At 33.3% G+C, this 22,272-nt stretch overlaps 1 protein-coding gene, 1 long non-coding RNA gene and 1 pseudogene across 2 annotated transcripts; 2 read left to right on the top strand and 1 right to left on the bottom strand.

The window, feature by feature from the left end:
• Positions 1 to 3,715: 3,715 nt before the first annotated feature.
• On the bottom strand, positions 3,716 to 6,275 carry LOC117688166 (uncharacterized). Its single transcript, XM_066077181.1, has 4 exons — positions 5,949 to 6,275; positions 5,356 to 5,427; positions 5,072 to 5,164; positions 3,716 to 3,861 (listed from the first exon to the last, which is right to left on the bottom strand). The coding sequence occupies exons 1-4, from the start codon at positions 5,970 to 5,972 to the stop codon at positions 3,733 to 3,735; spliced, it is 318 nt and encodes a 105-aa protein (XP_065933253.1). The 5' UTR covers positions 5,973 to 6,275; the 3' UTR covers positions 3,716 to 3,732.
• Positions 4,855 to 7,362, top strand: LOC117688167 (uncharacterized). Its single transcript, XR_010711323.1, has 5 exons — positions 4,855 to 5,017; positions 6,448 to 6,507; positions 6,622 to 6,675; positions 6,864 to 6,923; positions 7,031 to 7,362. It is a non-coding gene; the product is annotated as an uncharacterized lncRNA (long non-coding RNA).
• A 4,405-nt stretch (positions 7,363 to 11,767) lies between these two features.
• LOC136275544 (uncharacterized) lies at positions 11,768 to 21,791 on the top strand (annotated as a pseudogene).
• Positions 21,792 to 22,272: the final 481 nt, after the last annotated feature.

Genomic DNA, 22,272 nt, shown 5'->3' with positions numbered 1-22,272 from the left:
ACAATTACGAATTGAAACATTATTTATCATCATACGACGTTCAAGTCGTATGCAGCGACGACCTACCTGCTGTTGCAAAAAAGCACCAATTTTGGATCGTGAATACAGACGAATGCGGGGGAAAAGGTTTACATTGGGTCGTTTTTCATTTTCCCTCAAAAGGATCTATGGAGTTCTTTGATTCCCTCGGAAATCCCCCGGAACATTATCATAGGAGATTTCAAAGTATTCTAATATTCAATGGACCAAGATATAAATATATCGATTCCAGAATCCAGTCTGTGACTTCTTCCTTGTGCGGACACTATTGTATCTATTTCATCTTACAAAGAATTAAAGGACGTTCCATGAATAACATTGTACATGACTTTTATGATTTAAATACGCATGCTAATGATCGCTTGGTGTCTGATTTTATAAATGATATGTATTGATTAAGAAAAATTCAAATAAATTATGTGTGGTTTTTTTTTTTTTTTTTTTAAATTTCATTTTCCTCCAAACCAAATTTCATCATTAAAAATAAAAAATCATTGTTTGTAGTGAGAAATTAGGGGAATAAAAAAAAAGGAATTATAAACAATGACGCTGTATGGATTATTGGGGAAATCAAAAAGTGAAATTTTAAGTAAATGTGGATTAACTCTATTGATGTGATGTTTCAGTAGACGATACATGTAGTGTCAGTGAATGAAAAAAAAAACACGTTAATTAACCCACAAACATTATTTACATAGATAAATCATTAAGTTCTCTTTGTAATAAACTCAAAACTATCACTTCATTTGTTACAATGGAATTGTTGTGTTTTATCAAAGATGAAGGATGTTATTACACCTTCTCAAACTGACCACCCGTGTAGTACTTGAGTAAATCAGCGTAATAACAAACTAAACAGATTTCTTGTATAAAAAAAAAAAAAAAAAAAAAAAAAAAAAGCCCTGTATTAAAACTCGACCAGTACAGAACCCTCCTTTTATACGAATCCCCCTCAAAAAATCATGAACAACAGAACGAATGAACAATCCGGAGAGGTGAGGTGGGGTTACATGCATGCAAGATTTCCGATAACGTATTTTGAATGCAGACTTTGCTGTGAGGAGCAAAATGTATGCTAAATAAATATATATATATATATATATATATATATATATATATATATATATATACATATGCTACAAGTGCAAGAAAATAGCTTGTTGTATGCCATGTTTCCAGCGATTAAAGAAGTCCTGTGGCTGTCCTCTCTGCAGGAGCACAACAACACCTGGTAAATTATTATGATTGTTAATTGGTGTACAGTAGCGTGTAATAGATGTTCCCTTTTAAAATTTTATCATTATTTTTTCTCTCTCTCTTTCAGACGCTGCTTCAATTTAAATTTCATTATAACAATGAGGGGGGGGGGGGGCAAAGAAAAAAACCTACAATTAATTAATCTTTTCTTTACCTGTGTTTATCTCTCGATGTTTGTATATTCACATTAAAGAATTAAGTTTTAGAATACAATTGAGGTTTAAGGGTTACTAAATTAAAAAAAATCCCAACAGTAAAATCATCTTTTTTTAAAAACAACGTAATTAATAATAATTCTTTTCTTCAGTAAAATCAGTGTCAATTTATATAAAATGTTACGATTTAAATAAAACGTAATACTTTCACGAGAATAAAGTCGTAATGTTCAGCAAACTCCATTCACGACTGTACTAACTAAGAATCGTGTATAATCATTCCCTGCTACAGACGTATATACACATTGCGTAATATACCCATCGTGCAGCTGGTCCGCTACGCGAGGGGACAGTCTTCGAGTAACATCAAAGGCGCCGCTAGCCCTGGGTGACTCGACTTTCACAAGGCGGGGGCAAAGGAATGGAATTCTTCAACTTGCCGACTTTGAACTGCTACGGAATCAAATAACTTAAGTGGCATACAAGAATCGTGTATATTCATTCCTTTTACAGACGTATATACACATTGCGTAATATACCCACCGTTCAGCTGGTCCGCTACGCGAGGGGACAGTCTTCGAGTAACATCAAAGGCGCCGCTAGCGCCTGGGTGACTCGACTTTCACAAGGGGGGGGGGGGGGGGGGGGGGGCAAAGGAATGGAATTCTTCAACTTGCCGACTTTGAACTTCTACGGAATCAAATAATTTAAGTGCCATACAACTAAGATTTATTGTTTTTAATATTTATTACATTTATTAATCGTTTATTAATCATTTTCTTTGTAAATAATTATTTTTCTTAACCTTGGGGCAACTTTACCAATATGGACACTTCCACTGGTCAAGGATCAGTTCCATTTTATTAATTAGGGGTGATGAACGTCTTTTATTAGTTTTAAAAAACTATGTATGTACCTTTTATCCATTTTTTTTGCTATTACTCTAAAAAACATTAATACCTTGTAATTATCAACTGTTAGAATTTATTTTTTGGGGGAAAAATTCATGAGTTCGTAATTTAAATGACCATTCCACCCCTAATTGGAATGTGTCATTATGTATTATATAAGAGATGAAGGAAAAAATTCGCCATCTTAATTCCAAATTCGAAGAGACACGATGTTCATGATTCTAGTTATTCTGGTTGTTTACGTTGATGCGCGGTGCGAGGTGTCAGAGGGGGTAGTGCAGTGCCGGGACTGGAGGGAGTTTGAGAGCGGAAACTACCCCATGGCAAACTTCCTCATCCTGGAGAGGGCAGTAGGGGAGATTAACATTGAGGGATATTTAGCACTGACCAGACTTGTCATCCACGACCCACAAGCTGATTGTGATGACATCAAAACAAACCCCTGGACGACGGTCCGCATAGGCTCCCTCACTTGTCATAAAAAAAAAAAAAATTAACAATAATTTTAATTCTCAAAAGAAAACTTGTCAGGGAGATATATCGTCAAGAATTTTTTTAATTGAATCGATGTTATTTAAAAAAATTTAAAAAGTTAATAAAAATTGAAATTTATGGGGTTTTTTTTCTCTTTTTTTCAGAACGCTCAGCACAGCAGTGGGGTCAAAGACATGATAACAACAACTACCCTAAGAACCGTCGAATTGGGAGTTATTACATTCAGCAAGTTTTGAATAAAAAATAAATAATTTTAAATAAATAAAATAAAGGATTATTTAAATTACTCTTATATAGAAGTTGTTTCTAAAGCCAACCTTTGTTTATTTAGACACACCTTGGATATATGTTATTCTTGGACGGGTGTAGTGGTTTTCATTTTCTCGGGGATGATCGTTTGTGTGATTAAGAGAAGGTGTCAGAGGAGACGGGTGGACCTCGAGATAGAGTCGCAGTCGCTAACCGAGTTCGACGCGGTTGTGATGAGAGATTTTAAGAACGATTAACTTTCTTTTTAGTGATCATTCTGACTTTATGTGTGAGGAGAAGAGGCCAAGATCTACACATGCGAGCCCCCACACCTCCACCAGTCATGCCAGCGCCACAACCAGCACCACTCCGCCGCTCAACCAGACAGAGGCGCGCACCCACCAGACTGTCATATTAAAATGATCTTATCATGATATTTTTTTTAAACATGTTGACTTTTCCGAAATTCTTTATGTATTTAATAAACGAAATATAAATATTTGAATTATTTGTAATCTTTGTATTATTGTGTCAGTGGTTCTTTTGTAAATTTTGAGTACATTGCTACAGTCTGTTTCAACCGTTAACAGAATTGAAAAAAAAGACAGGTTGAAATTTAAAACATTTTAATTTTGGCAAAAATTGCAAACATTCAACTTCCGGAGGATTCTCCTCCCTTCCATCTCCTTTCGGAGTGCCTCCAAACTTTCTTCGAGTCTCAGCACCCGTTGCTGAAGACTTTCTTCAGCTATGGTCTGGAAAAGATAAATTTTAATGTAATGTAAGGAACAAGAAAACTTAAGGATGTATAAAATAAAGGAAAAAAAAAACTGAGGCCTGTATTTTCTAAAGAAAAAAATTTACGACTACGAGCAAAAAAAAAAAAAAAAAAAAAAAAAAAAATATATATATATATATATATATATATATATATATATATATATATATATATATACAAAAAAAAGCTATTAGCAGAATTAAATTTGGTCGTAGTCGTAAGTTCTTTTTTTATAAAACAGGTCCTCTAGATAATCATGGTTAGATCATCCTTAAAATAATGTTTGTCTGTGCTTTCCCGACTCAAATTTTTTAAAAATATTTGTTGACAAGATAAAAGGAATAAAGAAAAATATATATATTTCGTTTTTCCGGGAGAGCACAGCCAAACAATTTTAAAGATGACCTTACATGAAATACATTAACCAGTGGCGGATCCAGGAATTTCGCAACGAGATGGTACAGTAAAAGGTAGGGCGGGGGGGGGGGTGTAATGAAGCCCCCCCCCCCCCCCGCACAGTAGGTCTATTAAGGCTATGACCCTGATGAGGGTCCGGGGCGACTCCCTCGGAAGCTTACACATTTTTACATATATAAGAAATGTTATTCCGTTGCGCCGTCCCTAGATCCGTCATTGTTTACTTTCGGATAACACATGACGAATTCAGTCATAACCCGGAAAAAGATTATCCAAGTAAAATAATGTAATACATGTGTATGACTAATGATGTACTATATAAGACTGAGGAAAATGTACTCATTGTTTAATTAGGTGTTCAATGTCATTTGAATGAACGACTGTGAATTATGCAGACATTTTGTGCTATATGTAACAAGTCGTTTTGTAACAGCTCTTCTTTTAAGCGACATTATAAAAATGTACACGATAAAACAAATAGTTTTCGTTGCGATATTTGTGAAAAGGTACTTAATCGAAAAGACAATTACGATCGACATGTTAGAGTATGCAAAGCAGAGTTTAAATGTTTTTACTGTGACTATACGTTTAAGTTTTCATCGCATCGCACATTACATGTCCACATGGAGCATAAGGATAAATTATTTAAGTGTGATAACTGTTGCGCTGAATTCTTGGACGAGAGAAAGTATCAAAGACACCAGCAGACATGCAAGGTATAGTACCACATTTTGAAAATCGTTGTTAATGAAAATATAAGATATATGTACCGTATCTGCAGGAATTTGGGGGGACGCTGCAGGTGTGCGGGTTGCGCATGCGCCATCCCCATCCTCCGAGGAGAAGTTAATTCGTCTCCTCACCTACAAAAACAAAATGCATAATTATTTTTTTTTTTTATTAACATAATTTTCATGCATGTGTTTGTCATTCATTAACATTTGTTGTTTAATCGATGGTTTATATATTACATTTCTTTGTTGATCGTAGAATATTTACAATTTAAAAATAGAAATTAGAAGAAAAAAAAAAATCAATATGATAAAAAACATACCCGGCGAAATCTAGGCCCTCTAGGGGTAGACTCGATCATAATGACCCGTGAACTTAACCACACATCATTGGTCTGAAATTGAAACGAATAAATAATGAAAGGTGTTACTTTTATAAAGTTTGCTGATATAGCATTACATGTACATGTACCACTCATTCGCATAACATTGAATTTGATAGTAGCGGTAAATATCAGTGTAAGGAACTTAGCATTGTTTGATAATGATTCTTTTTACTTTTTATAAACATGATTAAATTGTGAATATCCATGACACCATTTACATTAGATATACAACAAAGAAAATATATGAATGAGGATACATGTACATGAGAATGATTTATTGTCCCTTAGCATCCATTTTTTTTTTTTAGCTTACATGACTTAAAAACATTCTTATTCTTTCACTTAACAATTTTTTTTGTATTACATCTGTTGTAAAGAATTTTCCTAAAAGATAGTTTTTTCGTTTCATATGATATTAGATGACATCGCAGGAAGATGAAAATAATCTTAAAAAAAAAAAAAAAAAAAAAAAAAAAAAAAAAGAATACTTCTACATAATTCATAAAATACATGTATGTTTAAATACTTACACTTCCACCTTTTCTTCCTGCCATTTTTTTTTGTCCTCGATGTCAATACTATAGGTATAAGTTAGGAAGTGAAAAAATATATTGAGTGCAGGCTTATTTATATGCTTGGATAGACTAAAAAAATCCCTTTTTCTTTTACTCTTTACATATAAAACACAGTATTTGTGATTAATCCGTCTGGAAAAGCAGTACACGCGTACATCTATATTCCTTTATACACATCATCATCCGGGATTTTTAAAAGATTATTCCAGTTACTTTCTTTCAACACAGGAAACGATCACTTAAAAATATCGATTAGTAGAATGATCCAGACATCTTAATTAATATACCGAGTTTGACTTTTTTTTTGTATTCACCATTCAAAACTTTATAATGATATAATAATTACGAAAAAAAAAAGTGTTGTTTAAAATAAAAAAAATAATAATAAAAAAAGGAAAAAAAAAGGACAGATCTTATCTCTTTCTAATTCTCTCATACTTCTTTACTTATTTAGAACAATTTTCCAACAACATCCACGACGTCAATGCAACGAAACAAAAGCAACAGATCTGTGGTAATCTATGACATTTATTTTCTTGAATATTTTTGATTTCAAATTCATAGTTTTTTGTTGTTTTTTTTTTTTTTTTTTTTTTTTTAAATTTTAACTGGTCTTTTTTAATTAAAGCAGAACAACGATGCATCAATCCCTTCGACACCAGCACAAGACAACACCTTTGAGGTTTTTTTTTTTTTCATCATAATTATAAATTTTATATCTATTATATATATATATATATATATATATATATATATATATATATATATATATATATATATATCTGCATTGAGGAAACAATCTCTTAAAAGTTTGTATTCATAATTCGTTCATCACATGAATCTTGATTTGATTTATTTTTTTTAATTTAGAACAATGAACAAAGATCATCAAATGCATCAACACAACAAAAACAAGACCACGCACCGAAGGTAAAATAAAACAAATCTAACACACATTTTACGAAATTGATGGTTAATCGTATACTAGTATTTTGCTACAATGAAGCTTATTTTTTTTTTTTTCAATTCTCGTTTAGGATTCTTCTTTTGGCTATACGTGTCGGACATGTCATCAAAAATTTGATTGTCGACGAACATTGTACGTTCATCAGATGAATGACCATGTTCAAGTAGGAGCAGGTCTTTTACAACCCAGACCTTGGGGGAATGGGTCTCCGCCATGGGGGGAAGGCGACAGAATTGATGAACAATTAAAGGAAGTATATGAGACGAATGCTTCTTTAATCTTAAGAAGACACCAGGAAGGAAATGTTTATAGTGTATACAACTTTCCGATCGATAATCATTTCACCGTTTCCGAAATTATGCAAGCAGGAAACGAAATTTATGACCGTCAACAAAAAGCCTTCCGTTTGAATTTGGAATTTGGTTTAATATTGAAAAACACCGAAACAGGTGAATATCGGTATTTTAAACCTTATCACAATCAAGAGGTATTTGAACGTCCCATTTACGTATCGAGAAAAATTCATTTAAAACGTTTACAGCATCGCATGCAGCAATTAAACATCACTGATTATATTTTGCGGCAGCGTCCCGATACAAAGTGGAAACCATTTCTGATCACAAATGTCCGCATCGTTACATATCATTTGAATTTTGTTTTGGGTAACGGTAGAGTTACTGTGCCTGAACACATCAGTCAATCGAAATCAGTCATTTCAATGACAACGAATAGTAAAGGTTATGCATATAAAGACAACCTTTGTGCTTTCCGCTGTTTAGCATATCACCAGAATAAAGATTGGTCTTTGTTGGAGAATCAAACACAAGAGCTATTTCAAAAATGGGTCTCCTTTAACAAAAGACAAAGCAAAGACATAAATTCAAATTCAAAAACGTTTCCTGGTATTACTTTAGATCAACTAGTTTATTTCGAAAAATGTTTCGAAATCAATGTCAACTTATTTTCTTTACAAGAAGATGGTTCTGCACAAGTTATTTACAAATCAAAATGTAAATATTCAAATGACATTTACTTAAATATATTCGAACATCATCTGTCATACATTACGAAATTCGACACTTACGCCAAAAAATTTCAGTGCAAAACTTGTCATCGTCATTTTGGGCACTTAAAAAATTTGAAAAAACATCAGGGTGTGTGCAAGATGAAAACAAAAAGACAATTTCCAGGGGGGTTTTATTCTACTCCAAACACAATTTTTGATAAATTGGAACAATACGGCATCACTGTTAATCCCAGTGATCGTTTGTATGAATGGTTTTTAGTTTACGACTTTGAATCTATGCTTGTACCAACTGATGCTGGTCAGAACAGTGCAAGTCTTCAATATACGGAACAGCACGTCCCCGTATCCGTAAGCGTCTGTTCAAATGTAGAAGACCACACCGAACCCCTATGCATTGTTGAATCAAACATTGATTCTCTTGTTGAAAAAATGGTAGAGTACATGTCAACAATCGCTCAAAAAGCAACCGAGTTAACTAAAGAAAAGTTTTCTGATGTGTTTAGCGCCCTCGAGGACTCGGTGTTTGACGAGAGAATTTGTGAAGACGCACTCGAGTGCATCGGAGATGACGAGGACATTCATAAAATGATAAATGAAGAAAAAAAGCTTTCCAAAAAATTAAAAGAGGAATTTGAAAGTTATTGCGAGCAAATGATATGCATTGGTTTCAATTCGGCCAAATACGATATTAATTTAATAAAGAGTTACCTCGTTAAACACCTCCGGCTCGACGAAAACGGCGCGTTCGTTGCCAAACGCAACACTGTTTATTCATGCATCAGTACAAACACTTTTAAGTTTTTAGACATCTCTCAATATCTGAGTCCCGGTATAAATTATTCGGGGTTTTTAAGAGCACTCGATGTTCAAGAGAGTAAGGGTTTTTTCCCATACGAATTTTTTTATGATATAGACAAACTTCGTTACGACCGACTTCCACCTCACGAGGCCTTTTATTCAACTCTCAAAAATGCCAACATTACCGACGAAGAATATGCCTTCTGTCAAAGAGTGTGGGACGAGAAAAAAATGACAACGTTTAGCGATTTCCTCGTCTGGTACAACAATCTCGACGTCGAACCTTTCGTACAAGCGGTGAAGAATTTACAGAAATATTATTTCGAGCGCGGTATTGACATATTTAAATGTAGTATATCGGTACCAGGTCTCGCGCGTCGAATGTTATTTGAAAGTGGTACGAAAGAGGGGGCCAGTTTTGCTTTGATTGATCGTGAAAATGAAGATCTGTACGACACGATCAAGCAGAACATTATAGGAGGTCCGAGCATTATTTTCAAACGCTACCACGAAACAAAAAGGTCATTTATTCGTGGTAATCCGCAAAAGCCATGTGGTCGAATTATCGGCTTTGACGCCAATGCGCTATACCTATACTGTATAGGAAAAGAAATGCCCGCCGGTGCTTTTGTGCGTAGGCGCATGCTCGATAAATTTAAACCTCAGAAACGAGATAAATATACAATTGCATATGATTGGTTAGATTGGTTGTCCCACTGTGGGAACTATAAAACCATCAAACATAAGCTGAATTCAGGTAAAGAAAAAAAAATTGGCCGCTTTCCTGTTGACGGCTACGACGAGGAGACTAACACGGTGCTGCAGTTTCATGGATGTTACTGGCATGGTCATCGTTGTTGGTTGACTCGACATGTCAAAACCGACAAACTCTTAGAAATGAGACAAAATAAAACCAAACTTGCAACGAGTTACCTCAGAAAACAAGGTTACAAGGTTGTTGAAATGCGCGAGTGTACTTTCCGTAATAACATTCGCACTAACCTTCAGTTGAAAACATTCGTCAACTCGAGAAAGCAACCTACAGGTCAAGGTCCCATGACACATGAAGATGTCATTAGAGGAGTTTTGAGCGGCAAGTTATTTGGCATGGTAGAATGTCAAATATTTCTGTACCAATCGGATGCCAGCTTTCTGTTAAATGTCGACTTTGCTTATTTTGCATATTCACATCAGAGCGGGGGTATCACTAGTGAGCATTGGCTCACAGATATCTTGTTTTGTAAAGTTTGTGTTGTACTGCAAAGGAGGGGGGGGGGGGGTATGTCGCATCGTTTCATCTCTTGGATATGATGAGAAATATTATCTAATATTTTCGCTTCTTCTGTGAAATTTTGTAATTATTTATGTACGTTGAATGGTTGATTATACAGTTGTCTTAAATGTGGTAAAAAAAAATATTACTCTAATTCATCGTTTATTTTGAAATATCCATGTTCAATGTATACATCTACATGTACATTACGTAATTTTTTTTTATTTTTTTTTTTTTTTTATTTCGCATGTATTTATACTCTTAATGAACTTAAACTCAAGATTAATTTACCGTATGTATTTTTGTTTGCCTAACTATTTACATACATATATACTTGTATGTACAATAAAGATTTTTGGTGTAATTCACGTTTTTTCATTTATCCCAAGACAAGGTCATAAGAAGGGTTCAGTATCTATATATTCAAAAGCATTTTATTTAACATGGAGAGAACTTCCACCTCGTCATCAGAATCGTGGTGTTTAATGGGAAATAAAATTCCCAAATCTGAAATTGTCTACTTCTGTCAAATGATCGTGGTGTATATCATTATCATTACCTCAATTGTTAACTTGTCTCTAAAGAACGGTTCCTCTGAACTGTGGATTTCCTTACTTAGCAGTGCAATAGGTTACATATTACCTAACCCCTCTTTAAAAACAGAAAAAATATAAGAAGGTTAATGATACTCGGATATAAGACATAAATCATCAGCATGTCTATTCCATTTCAACCGTGTTCGAGTATGTGCATAAGCGGTCAAACAGGAAGTGGTAAGACGCGATTTGTTTACCGATTGTTGACTGATTTGAATGAAATGTATGGCGGTGAGCCACCTAAACACATTTTGTATTGTTACGGTATTGATCAACCTCTTTTTGACGAAATGGAGCAGCGTTTTTTTAACTTGAGATTACATCACGGGGTTCCCACAAACAAAGAAATAGAGGAACTGACCTCTGATCGACAACATACGCTAATCGTGCTGGACGATTTAATGCATCGAGTAGTCAGAGATGCCGACATGGAACTTTTATTTACTCAAGGCTGTCACCACCGACGTCTCAGTGTAGTATTCATTACACAGAATTTATTTCCGAAAGGTTCAAAATCAAGAACCATAGCTTTAAATACCTACTATTTGATACTGATGAAAAATGCCAGAGATGCATCCCAAATTTCAATGTTGGGTCGACAGTTATATCCGGGATGTTCTAAACTCTTGATGGAGGCTTACAAAGATGCAACTAAGCGTCCCTTCGGTTACCTGGTGGTAGACACGTCACCTCGAGGCGACGATAAATTTAGACTCAGAACAGATATATTTCCGGGAGAGGACCCTACAGTATACTCATGTTTATAAGAACAAATGTAGACCTTTGGTATAAGATAATTATAATGACTTCTGCTGTCAGACAACAGAGACATTTTTTAGAATTTTTGCTTCAGTCAAATCCCGCACAAAGAAAATTGATATTAAGTTCCATCACCAGAGATCAATTAAACGTGTTGGGAGAAATAGCCGCGAACGTCATCCATAGTGTTATTTTACTGAATCCAGAAGAGAAAAAAAGCTCTTAAAAAATACAAATCTGTTCTCTTCGTATTAGGCGACAAAAAACGGCCAAAAAAATAAAAGGAGGTTACTTAAAAAGAAATCAACTCGGCATCACAACCTTGTTAAAAATCGTAAAACCTTTCCTGAAAAAATGGTGGACGTGATGCAGAAATCTGTGTTGATACCTTACGAGAAGTACAGCCGTCTCATGACACTCCAGGAGACACATCGCGCGAATTCCGAAGCAGACGCGGAGAGAGTCGTGGCAGAAAATGTATCTGAAAACATGATAGCCCTACCACACCCGGAGGAATCACAGAACCATGACATGTCAACTCAGACCGAATCCGAGGACTCGATAAAGCCTGAAACAACATCAGCCAATCTATCTACGAAGGAATCCGAGGAATCGCTTATCACAGAAAAGCCAGTGTTCAAAAAGAAAAAAACAATTGAAAATAAAAACATTAAAGCAAAATCTCGTTACAGACTTCAAACAACGTGGATTCGATTTTAATATGTCTATATATTTGAATAAAATCATTTTTATTAAAAAATCAGATTTGTTTCTCTTTTTTAATACACCATATTACTCTGAATAGTTTTAATATATAATTAGTATTATTGTTTACATGAGAACAAGTGTGATCAAGCTGTTACAAGAGTATTTCACCGAGAGTCACGATTGTTTAATATACTCAATACAATTGATATTTCAAGGTTTAATTAAATAAAGTCATCTGTTGTATTCCGTTGGAACGGCATTAATACTAATTATCAACTTCCTGCTACGCTCCTCCCTAATTACCTTCCTGGTCTACACTGAACCTCAAATATTTTGAACCTCAAAGTGGGGTATAATGTCCCCCTTCATACTACTTATTTTTTCTTCTGTGTAATAGCACTAAATATCAATGATATTTTTTAAAAGTTGAAACATTATTTTCTTGGATATATGTAGCACTGGTTTAAATATTTTTTTTCTTTTTTAAGACTCATCAACAAAATTGTGGATCCAAACATTTCCGAAGGCCACCAGCACAGCATCGTTCTATCTGGGTGATGTTGTAACGGGTTATCATTTCTTTAATTTAACAATATTAATTATTGGATGTATTATGTTTATACTCTGTATTATAATGATGACTATTTTCCCCATCTTTTATAACAAATGTTCATGTAAAAATAAAAAAAATGCAAAAAAAGAGAATGGGAATGTGTTTAAATTAAAGAACAAAGATCCTAAAATGTTTACCATAAACCAAAATGATGGATTTGATGTAACTGGTGTTGATAAGTAGTCAGTGGTACAATGTACAGTCATAATGACTTCATGGGGCTTTCCATGGTAGGTCATAATATGGGTCATAGTCAAAAGGGGAGTGTACAGTCACTGACGTCATAGGGTATTAACTCATAGGGCTTTCCAGACCCCACCCAGGGGTCATAATAGAGGTCACAGTTAAGGGGTGAGTATACCGTCAGTGACTACATTTGTAAAATATACCAATAGATAAACCCCAAAATGGGTGTGAAAAGTTGCACCCAAAATAACAGCTAGCATAATCGGTGTCCTACAAACGATATGGGCGTGTAAAGTTACACCCAATTAACATCCTATAAAATGGATGTTAAACTCTAGCAGTTACATCAGTCACCAATCAGACCATTTTAATCACCAATGTTTTTGACCATCATGTAAGTCATACAATTTAAATACCATGGTCAGACATTTTTTTAAATACTTCATTGATAATTGTCAGCTTGAATATGTCAGTGAACATAAACATATTGGTATACAGTTATCTTCAAATTTGAGCTGGTCAGAACATAATGCTGACATTGTTAAAAAAAACGTTTAAACTTTCATTCATATTGTTAAGCTTGTTTTGGATCCGAGTCGTCAGAGATATAAACATAGGTAATCATAGATTACTAAGCTCACCGAGACGGAGCATCACCCTTATGAGACATCACCTTTATAAGACCACCTTTATCATTTTATATGAAAATCATACTTTATGATCTTGGATATTCATGGATTCTGTTTTGACAAAATATCGTATATCATCTGATAAAATTTTTTATGATAATCATATGTTCATATGTTAATCAAAACAATGATATAAAATGAAATATTGCATCATGTCATATTTATAATATATATCATATAATACAATGAAATACCGTAATAAACAATAATGAGATATGATATTGTAACGTATGATATGACATTGTATTGTGTTATACCTTATTGTATTTGATCACATAATACAATATCATAAAATATAAATCAATATAGTATTATATTACAATATCATATTACATAATACAACATAACATTGAAACATGATATTATATTGTATAATATAGTATGATATTGTATTAAATGACACTGAAACATATTTGATACATTATATGATATTATATCATATAATACAATATAATTTGATTCCAACATTGTATCTTATCAAATGATACAATATTATGTGATAAAGTAAAATATTATAAAATACATTATTATATTATACAAATTGTATCATATGACACAATAATATATATTATAATATCATATAATACAATTTCATGTGATATGATAATATATCATATTAACCAATATCATATCATACATTATCGTATGATACAATATTATATAATATTACAATATCATATTATACAATTTCATGTGATATAATTCTATATTACTGAAACCAATATCATATTATACAATATTGTATGATACAATATTATAGAATATACAATATTGTATCATAGGATACAATATAATATTTTGCAATATCTTATGTAATTGTATCATGTGATAAAATAATATACAATACTATACATAACAATATCATGATACAATATCATATAAAATATAAAAAAAATTGATACAATATCATATCTTATCGTATAACTTTTTATAATATAACATAAGATATCATATTGTATCATATCAAACAATATTGTTTCATATCATACAATACTATATCATAGGAATCATGTTATATCATTTATCAACAAACACATCTATCTATCGAGCTGGTTTGAGTGAGGTAGGAGATTTCTTTAGCATCCTTGATAATGGAGATCAGGCTCTGCATCTGAAGCAACCTCTGCATTTAATTTATAATAAAGTTAAATCAACTATGCAAGCTATCATCTATAAAACATGTGACCTGTTCCAAAAAACTAAACCTCATCCAGCATCCGAAACCTATGGCTCAGATTCAGCATTCAAGCCCATCAGGTGCATTGGTATCATAAGACGCATCATCCATGCAAGTTTGGTGAAGTTTGGACCAGTAAAAACTAAGATATCATCATCAGAGGGCACTAGCAATTAAAACCTTAACTTCCTCCAGCATCCGCAACCTATGGCTTAGATTCAGCATCCATGCCTGTCAGGTGCATCTGTATCATAAGACACCATCCATTAAAGTTTGGTGAATTTAGGACCTGTAATAACTAAGATTTATTTTTTAGCATCCTTGATAATGGAGATCAAGCTCTGCATCTGAAGCTACCTCTGCGATTCATTCATATTACAGTTAAATCAACTATGCAAGTTTGAAATAGTACTATCATCTATTAAACATGTGACCTGTTCCTAAAAACTTAACTTTATCCAGCATCCGAAACCAGACTCAGCATTCAAGCCTGTCAGGTGCATCAGTATCATAAGACACACCATCCATGGAAGTCTGGTGAAGTAAGGACAAGTAATAACTAAGATATCATCATCAGAGGGCACCTGTTTCAAAAACTTTATTTAACCAGCTCTTAAAACCTTAACCTCCTCCAGCATCCGAAACCTATTGCTCAGATTCAGCATTCAAGCTTGTCAGGTGCATCAGTATCATAAGACGCACCATCCATACAAGTTTGGTGAAGTTAGGACCAGTAGTAACTAAGATATAATCATCAGAGGGCACCTGCAACAAAAACTTTAACCAGCTCTAAAAACCTTAACCTCTTCCAGCATCCGAAACCTATTGCTCAGATTCAGCATTCAAGCTTGTCAGGTGCATCAGTATCATAAGACGCATCATCCATACAAGTTTGGTGAAGTTAGGACCAGTAGTAACTTAGATATTGCTATCAATGGGCACCCGCAACAAAAACTTTAACCTGCTCCAAAAACCTTAACCTCCTCCAGCATCCGAAACCTATAGCTCAGATTCAGCACTCAAGCCTGTCTGGTGCATCAGTATCATAAGGCACACCATCCATGCAAGTTTGGTGAAGTACGGACCAGCAGTAACGAGATATTGTTATCAAAGGGCACCTGCAACAAAAACTTTAACCTGGTCCAACAACCTTAACCTCCTTCAGCATCTGAAATTTAGGACCCAGATTCAGCATCCAAGTCTTTCAAGTCCATAAGTAGGTCCAGATGCATCATCCATGCAAGTTTGGTGAAGATAGGACAAATAATAGCTTAGATACAGGACCTGCAACAAAAACTTTAACCAGGTCCGGACGCCGACGCCGACGCCGATGGTATAGCATAAGCTCTCCTTGACTTCGTCTCGGTGAGCTAAAAATGGTAGACATACAAGAAGTTAGCGTCGACTGCGTGAGTAAACGATGCTGACGGGCGGATGAACAAGTTATAATCATCATTTATCTCTATCACGCTGAGTCAAAAAATATTCAACACTGGTTTTTTAAGGCATCCTATTTTTGCCATACATGTTATGGTCAAAGAAAACAAAACACTCAAAAGAGCTTTCCCCAGTGACAAAGCCTTAACTGGCTGTTTAAAAATGAAGCAAGTAACAATGAAACCAGCATAACATGGATGATCACTTCCTGAAATGTTGAACTTTATGTAGTTTGCTTAATCCCATAACACAAGAAATACCTATTGTCTAAATGAAAAAAAGTTTTATATTATATCACAAACCCATTACATCATTATAAAAAATATAATTAAAAGATAAAACATCATTGTTTGTCGGTCCCTGCACGCTTGTTTTTGAATTAAACTAAACAAATTATATTAGTTATAAATTTTCCGCATCCATGAAAATTATGTGCTGTTTTCTGTTCTATTTCCACTCTATTTTTCGCATTTTAAAGTTTTTATTTATAGACCAGAAACAAGTAGAAAAAAAATATATATTTAGTTAAATATGTACCTCCTAAAAATATTTTTTTCTTCATTTAATTGCTCGCTCGCTCGTACCTTTTTTTAAATGGATGTCTGACAAACAAGAAATTACATTGGTGTGGCCTTATTTATAATTATACTGAATTAAAAAAGAACATAAACAATATGCATTCATAAGTGTCGCTTAATTATGCATAAGTAATGCCAAACTGAAAATCATATTTGTTTACTTTTGATTCACTAGGTCTTTTATTTGACACTAGTTTGTGTCTATTGTTGGTGGCATATTTTTCTTTAAGTTTTGCTAAACTCTCCATTGCGCCTTAAAAACAAATTAAATAATATACATCAACTTTAAGATGTATTTTGGGCAGATAATGTGTTTAATGATATGTACAATAAACAAAAATCAAAAACTGACTCAACTTCACAAACACCAAGATTTGTTTCAACTACTTTAACAAAATCCCAGACTTCTCAACCATCTCCGAAAAATCCACTGAAATCGGTTAATAATTAAGAGAAAATTTTACATGGTTGCAGAATGATGGTCAAGTACTTTTAGATTGAAATGTGCCTAATATTGTTTTTAAACAACGGAAAAGAGAACAAGAATAGAATTCCTGGGTCCCCCGCCGGTCAAGCAGTATACTAGTATACTGTATATTGGAATATTTTCAAACATTCAGGGCTGTTCCAGAATTAAATGTGTGGGGAGGTTGGGTGTAACATTTTTTTTTACCCCCACCACCCATTTTTTTCTATTTTTCCTGTCGCAAATATATCCAAAATACTACAATCTAAAAGAACTTGACCAAAGTATTAGTGGTATAAACATTTGGTATAAATTTGATGAAAATTCGTCATAATGTGTAGGCATGAGAGCGCTTACAAGGTCACAAAGTCTCATAACTCCAACAAAAAGTATCGACCGATGCTAATTTTCGAACTTGACCAAGGTAATAGTGGTATAAACATTTGGTATAAATTTAATGAAAATCCGTCAAAATCTGTAGGCATGAGAGCGCTTGCAAGGTCAATTTTTGGATAAAACAATGATGCAGGAGAAATTTCATTTGAGAATGCAATTTACGACAGTGCGCAAATTTCACCTTTTTTGCTGACAACATTTGGTACCAGTACAGTGTCATTGATTGTTGACATGGTATCGAATAATATATGTATATTTGATTCACATCAAAGAAATGTGCAAGGTTTTCAAGATCCTACAGGAAATGCAGTGTTTCTGAGATTTGATAGTTTAAATGAATTGTTTCAATATGTTAATTAGGGCCCCGCAAGGATTTGCGGGTGCCCTATAGTAATCACTCTGTCCGTCCGTCCTTCTGTCCGTCCGTCTGTCACTCTTCCGTCCACAAATTTCCTGTTTTTTTTTCAAATAACTTTTTTTATGGTTGCCCAATCAAGTTCAAATTTGGTATGGTAGTTCAGTAGGCAGAAATACATATTGTGATGCTAAGTTTGGTTCTCTATGTCTTCTGGTTTGGAGCTGGGGTGGTGGGGTAGATTCCTAACTATGCATAAGAAGAATGGGCAAAGAGAGATAACTGCTGAGAATGAATGGGCAAAGAGAGATAACTGCTGAGAATGTTACCATTGTATACATGGAAGGCTGTGCAATATTTGTCCTTTGGGATTAATTAACCTTCCACAGGAAGAAAATCCTAAGCTTTATCTCTATCTGTCACATTGAGATTAATTACTGCACTGCCTGTGTCTGCAAATGAACTTTGTTTTGAAGTTAAGGTCAATTTTGAATGATGTGTAGTATTGTGTACATTCTTTGAAATATGGATTTAAAATATAATATTCATATTTTATTTTGGTTAAAATACCGTACACAATGATTTATAATAATTCATTGAATAGAGGCAAAGCCTAGGTATCATTGCATTGGTATCAATTCTTTTTTTTTTTTAACAAATTTTATTTCATCCCATGTTAACCCACTTTATCCCGTGGATATGACTCATTGGATATTTTTTTGATATCCCACAGTTGTGACTTTACAATGGGATTTGCCTAGGCATAATGAAGTAAAATAATGTAGAGTTTTATAAACAGTATACACATTGATTGCAGTGTATAAAACATGGGATAAATAGAATCTCATATGATTTGTAGTATAATATGATTTTTATCCAACTTGTGTGTTTTATTCCCTCACTAAGGCTCAAGAAAAAAACACTTTAATTGTTGGATGAAAATCATATCCAACTACAGATCACGAGATCCTATATATTCCAGTTCTCTACATCTTCTGCCGGGCATTTATTTTTCATCATTGTTAATATAAAGAGGATGGAATTCAAAGTTTTTTTCACTTCTCTATATTAATTGTCATAGCGGGGCCCTTCCTGACTGGTCAGTTTTCTAGTTCAGTATATTGTGGCGTTCGTTTCGATATTACACCTGTCAGGTTGTTGTCATTAGATATGCATGCTCATAGGGAAAATTCACAATCTTTGCAAGAAGTTTTGAGTGATGCGAGATTAGAAAAATCTTGCCAAATGCAATCAAACAATGATTTTCTAGGAAACATTGATCCTTATTTTATAGAATAATCATTTTTCATTACATGTTCATTCTTTCACTATTTATTAGTTAAAAAATAAAATTGAGCAGATGTAAAGTGAAACTAATAGTTAAGAAATTATTCAAATATTATAAACAGTAAAAATTATGAAATACTAAGTGTTTTTATGATATTCTATTAGGTTTCACCTGTGCGCTACCGACAGGAAGGCGCTTTAGCTGTACGATCACTACTGATCAAGGACCAAAAAGATACAGCTAAGGTATGTCTCTTTGGACCGAATGCTGAGACGAACTATGCATCGGGGGATTGTGTGAAAGTATCTGCTGTATACCCCAAAACATACTATCAAAAACTCCAGTTGACAACAAGTCCAGCATCAACATGTGAGGTACAAGTCAAATCAATTATTTTTGTCAAAATAATATAATTATGGATATATACAGAGAATGTGATTAGTAAGAATCTTAAACACTGATTAAAGACATACATGTATAACATATTAATTTTTAAACAATTTGGACTTCAACTTCCTGTTAATTGTTAACTGTTGTTTTCAGTGTATTTATATCATATCAAGGGTAATGTTAGTGAGCATTGGTTCACAGATATCTTGTTTAACCATTAATCATAAGAGAAAGTTTCACAAATTTTAGATGATAGCGGATTCTCCAGATATTGAGATAAAGGATGAAGACAAGGAAAAGGTGTATGATGACCTGGACTTCGCAGAAGAAACACAGGCTACCAAGCAAATTGTCCTAACAGACTTCACGGAGTGCGACATCTATAATTGTTGTGATATGCCACGTAATTATGCTTTTAAAAATTTTTTTTTACATGTAAATACTGTATATTATTAACTTTTTTAATTTATATTTTTATCTTTTGAAACATATAGTGTAAAGATAAATTAAGCAGTGTTCATAATATAAGATGTTTATTTTATTATTTTATTACATAAAAGGTACTTCTATAAAATTTGGAAAGTAATCTTAAATATTGTAAATCAGACAATCCTGTACCTTTGTAAATAAATGTCTAATTAATGTTTGCAGCCTGCAGGAGAAAAAAGATAAAAGATGGAAAATGCCCTATTTGCGCAAAAGAATCAAATGAAAGCTCAAAAAGTTACAAAATCCAATTCCTGTATGAAGTTGATGGAAAAAGGGATAACAAAATTACCCTTTTTTAGGGAACCATCGAAAAAGTATTGCGCCAAACAATTGAATTCCAGACAAAGGATGAGTTAATTGTACAGGTTGTCGAGAAATTACCGATTCGATTCACGGCTGCTATTTCAAACAATAACTTTGTGAATGTGTCCATCTAAAACAGATATTTGAAAATTTAATGGTTAACACCTGAATTACGATGCTCATTTAAAACCTTTTTTTCATCTGTTTTTTAAACTCTGGGCTTAAATAACGAACATGAAATCATGATTTTGAAATGCCTAAGATAGTAACTATTAAAACTAAGAACACTGAATACTGGACCATCCTTATGATTTAAACAAGAATGTTTATACTTATTGTCGGTTTTAAACATGAAAGTTGATTGCATTTTTTTTGTTATTTTTGTCAGGTTGTGATTTAATTTTTTTTTTCTTTTTATAATACAGAATACCCCCCTCCTCCAGAAAACATGGAATATGTGTATTTGTTGTATATATTTTTTTTTTATTAAGGAATATGTACTCAGAATTTTTTTTTGTAACAGTATTCTATACTTGCGTGTAGTTTTGTGCGATATTATGCATGCCTGATTTATTTTTTGCATTTTAGCAAGTTTCATTTTTTTTAAGTTGGCATTTATAAACACAGGAAAATATTTTTTGTAGTCATTGTTAGCATTTTTCTAGTCATCATTTACATGTATATACAATAATTATAATGGGTTTTTTTTAGTTGTTTTTTTTTCTTTATTTCTTTTGTAGAAGCCAAAGTTATATAAGTAGTAATAGCGACCATACAGGGGGTAGAGAACAAAAGACCTATTGTTCTGAGAACAATAAAAATGGTAATTGGATACCCTGGGGGGACTGAACAATGACCGAAATTGGGTCACTGTTCTAATGCATAAAAAAAACTGAAAACAAAATTTACAATGAATGGACGAGTAAAAAGTATGGTATCATGTCACATACGTACAAAGGGCAATCACTCTAGTATCTTTCCAGTACACCGATAAACAATAAACGACACAGTTTCAAGATAAGTCCTCTACGACATGACACAGTGTGCGTCTGACCCCAGTTGACCTAGAATGATCTCATACAATAGAAAAAAAGTGATGATAGGAACATTTTTTTTATATATAATGGTATTTATGTCTATAGCAAACTCATAAATCTTACGGTACGCCTCTACAATGATGGTTGACACCCATGAAAAGCGTATTTTATTTCAAATTGCTTTTTTTGATATAATACAAGAGTTCGAGTCGACCTTAGAATAATGAGTAATCTATCACACACAAAATACTATTTGTTTGGCTTCAGTAAATATGATTGCGTGGTGCAGACTTTTAGGCATCCTCTGCAATCCTGTTAACAATAAGATTCATTTTTACAACGAATCTGATTACACTTTGACTCAAAATAGATGTCATTTTATCACGAAAAAGATCGATGTGCTCTTTAAGGACATGTGAACCTGACATGAAACTAATTGAATAATTGAAAAAATTGTTTAAACAGACTCTATTCGATTTGTTTTTGTCAAAAAAGACATTTTAAGCATATGTTCGTGAGTTCGTTTCCATGGCAACGACCTTCAAACTTACCCATGTTCAAAAATTTAGAACTAGAAAAAAAACATTAAATGCAAATTAAAAATGTCATAAAAGACATATTTACAATTAACTAGAAAAATTTTCTCACCAAAATATTAAAAAGGTTAATAAAATACTCTATTTATCTGAAAATGGATTATAAGAATTCCTTTTATTTAATCCGCTATTTTAGTTTGAATTTCCTCTG

Source organism: Magallana gigas, chromosome 1 (assembly GCF_963853765.1).
Source record: "Magallana gigas chromosome 1, xbMagGiga1.1, whole genome shotgun sequence".
Classification (NCBI taxonomy): Eukaryota; Metazoa; Mollusca; class Bivalvia; order Ostreida; family Ostreidae; genus Magallana; species Magallana gigas.
The sequence above is the reverse complement of the archived record's forward strand: the minus strand, read 5'-3'. Positions and strand labels throughout refer to the sequence as shown.

Excerpts from the sequence above, each read along its gene's own strand:
- LOC117688166 (XM_066077181.1), bottom strand. The coding sequence starts at position 5,972 with ATGGCAGGAAGAAAAGGTGGAAGT. Across the intron at positions 5,428-5,948 it reads CAGGAAGAAAAGGTGGAAGT|ACCAATGATGTGTGGTTAAG; the intron begins GTAAGTATTTAA and ends TTTCAATTTCAG. Across the intron at positions 3,862-5,071 it reads CCCAAATTCCTGCAGATACG|ACCATAGCTGAAGAAAGTCT; the intron begins GTACATATATCT and ends TATCTTTTCCAG.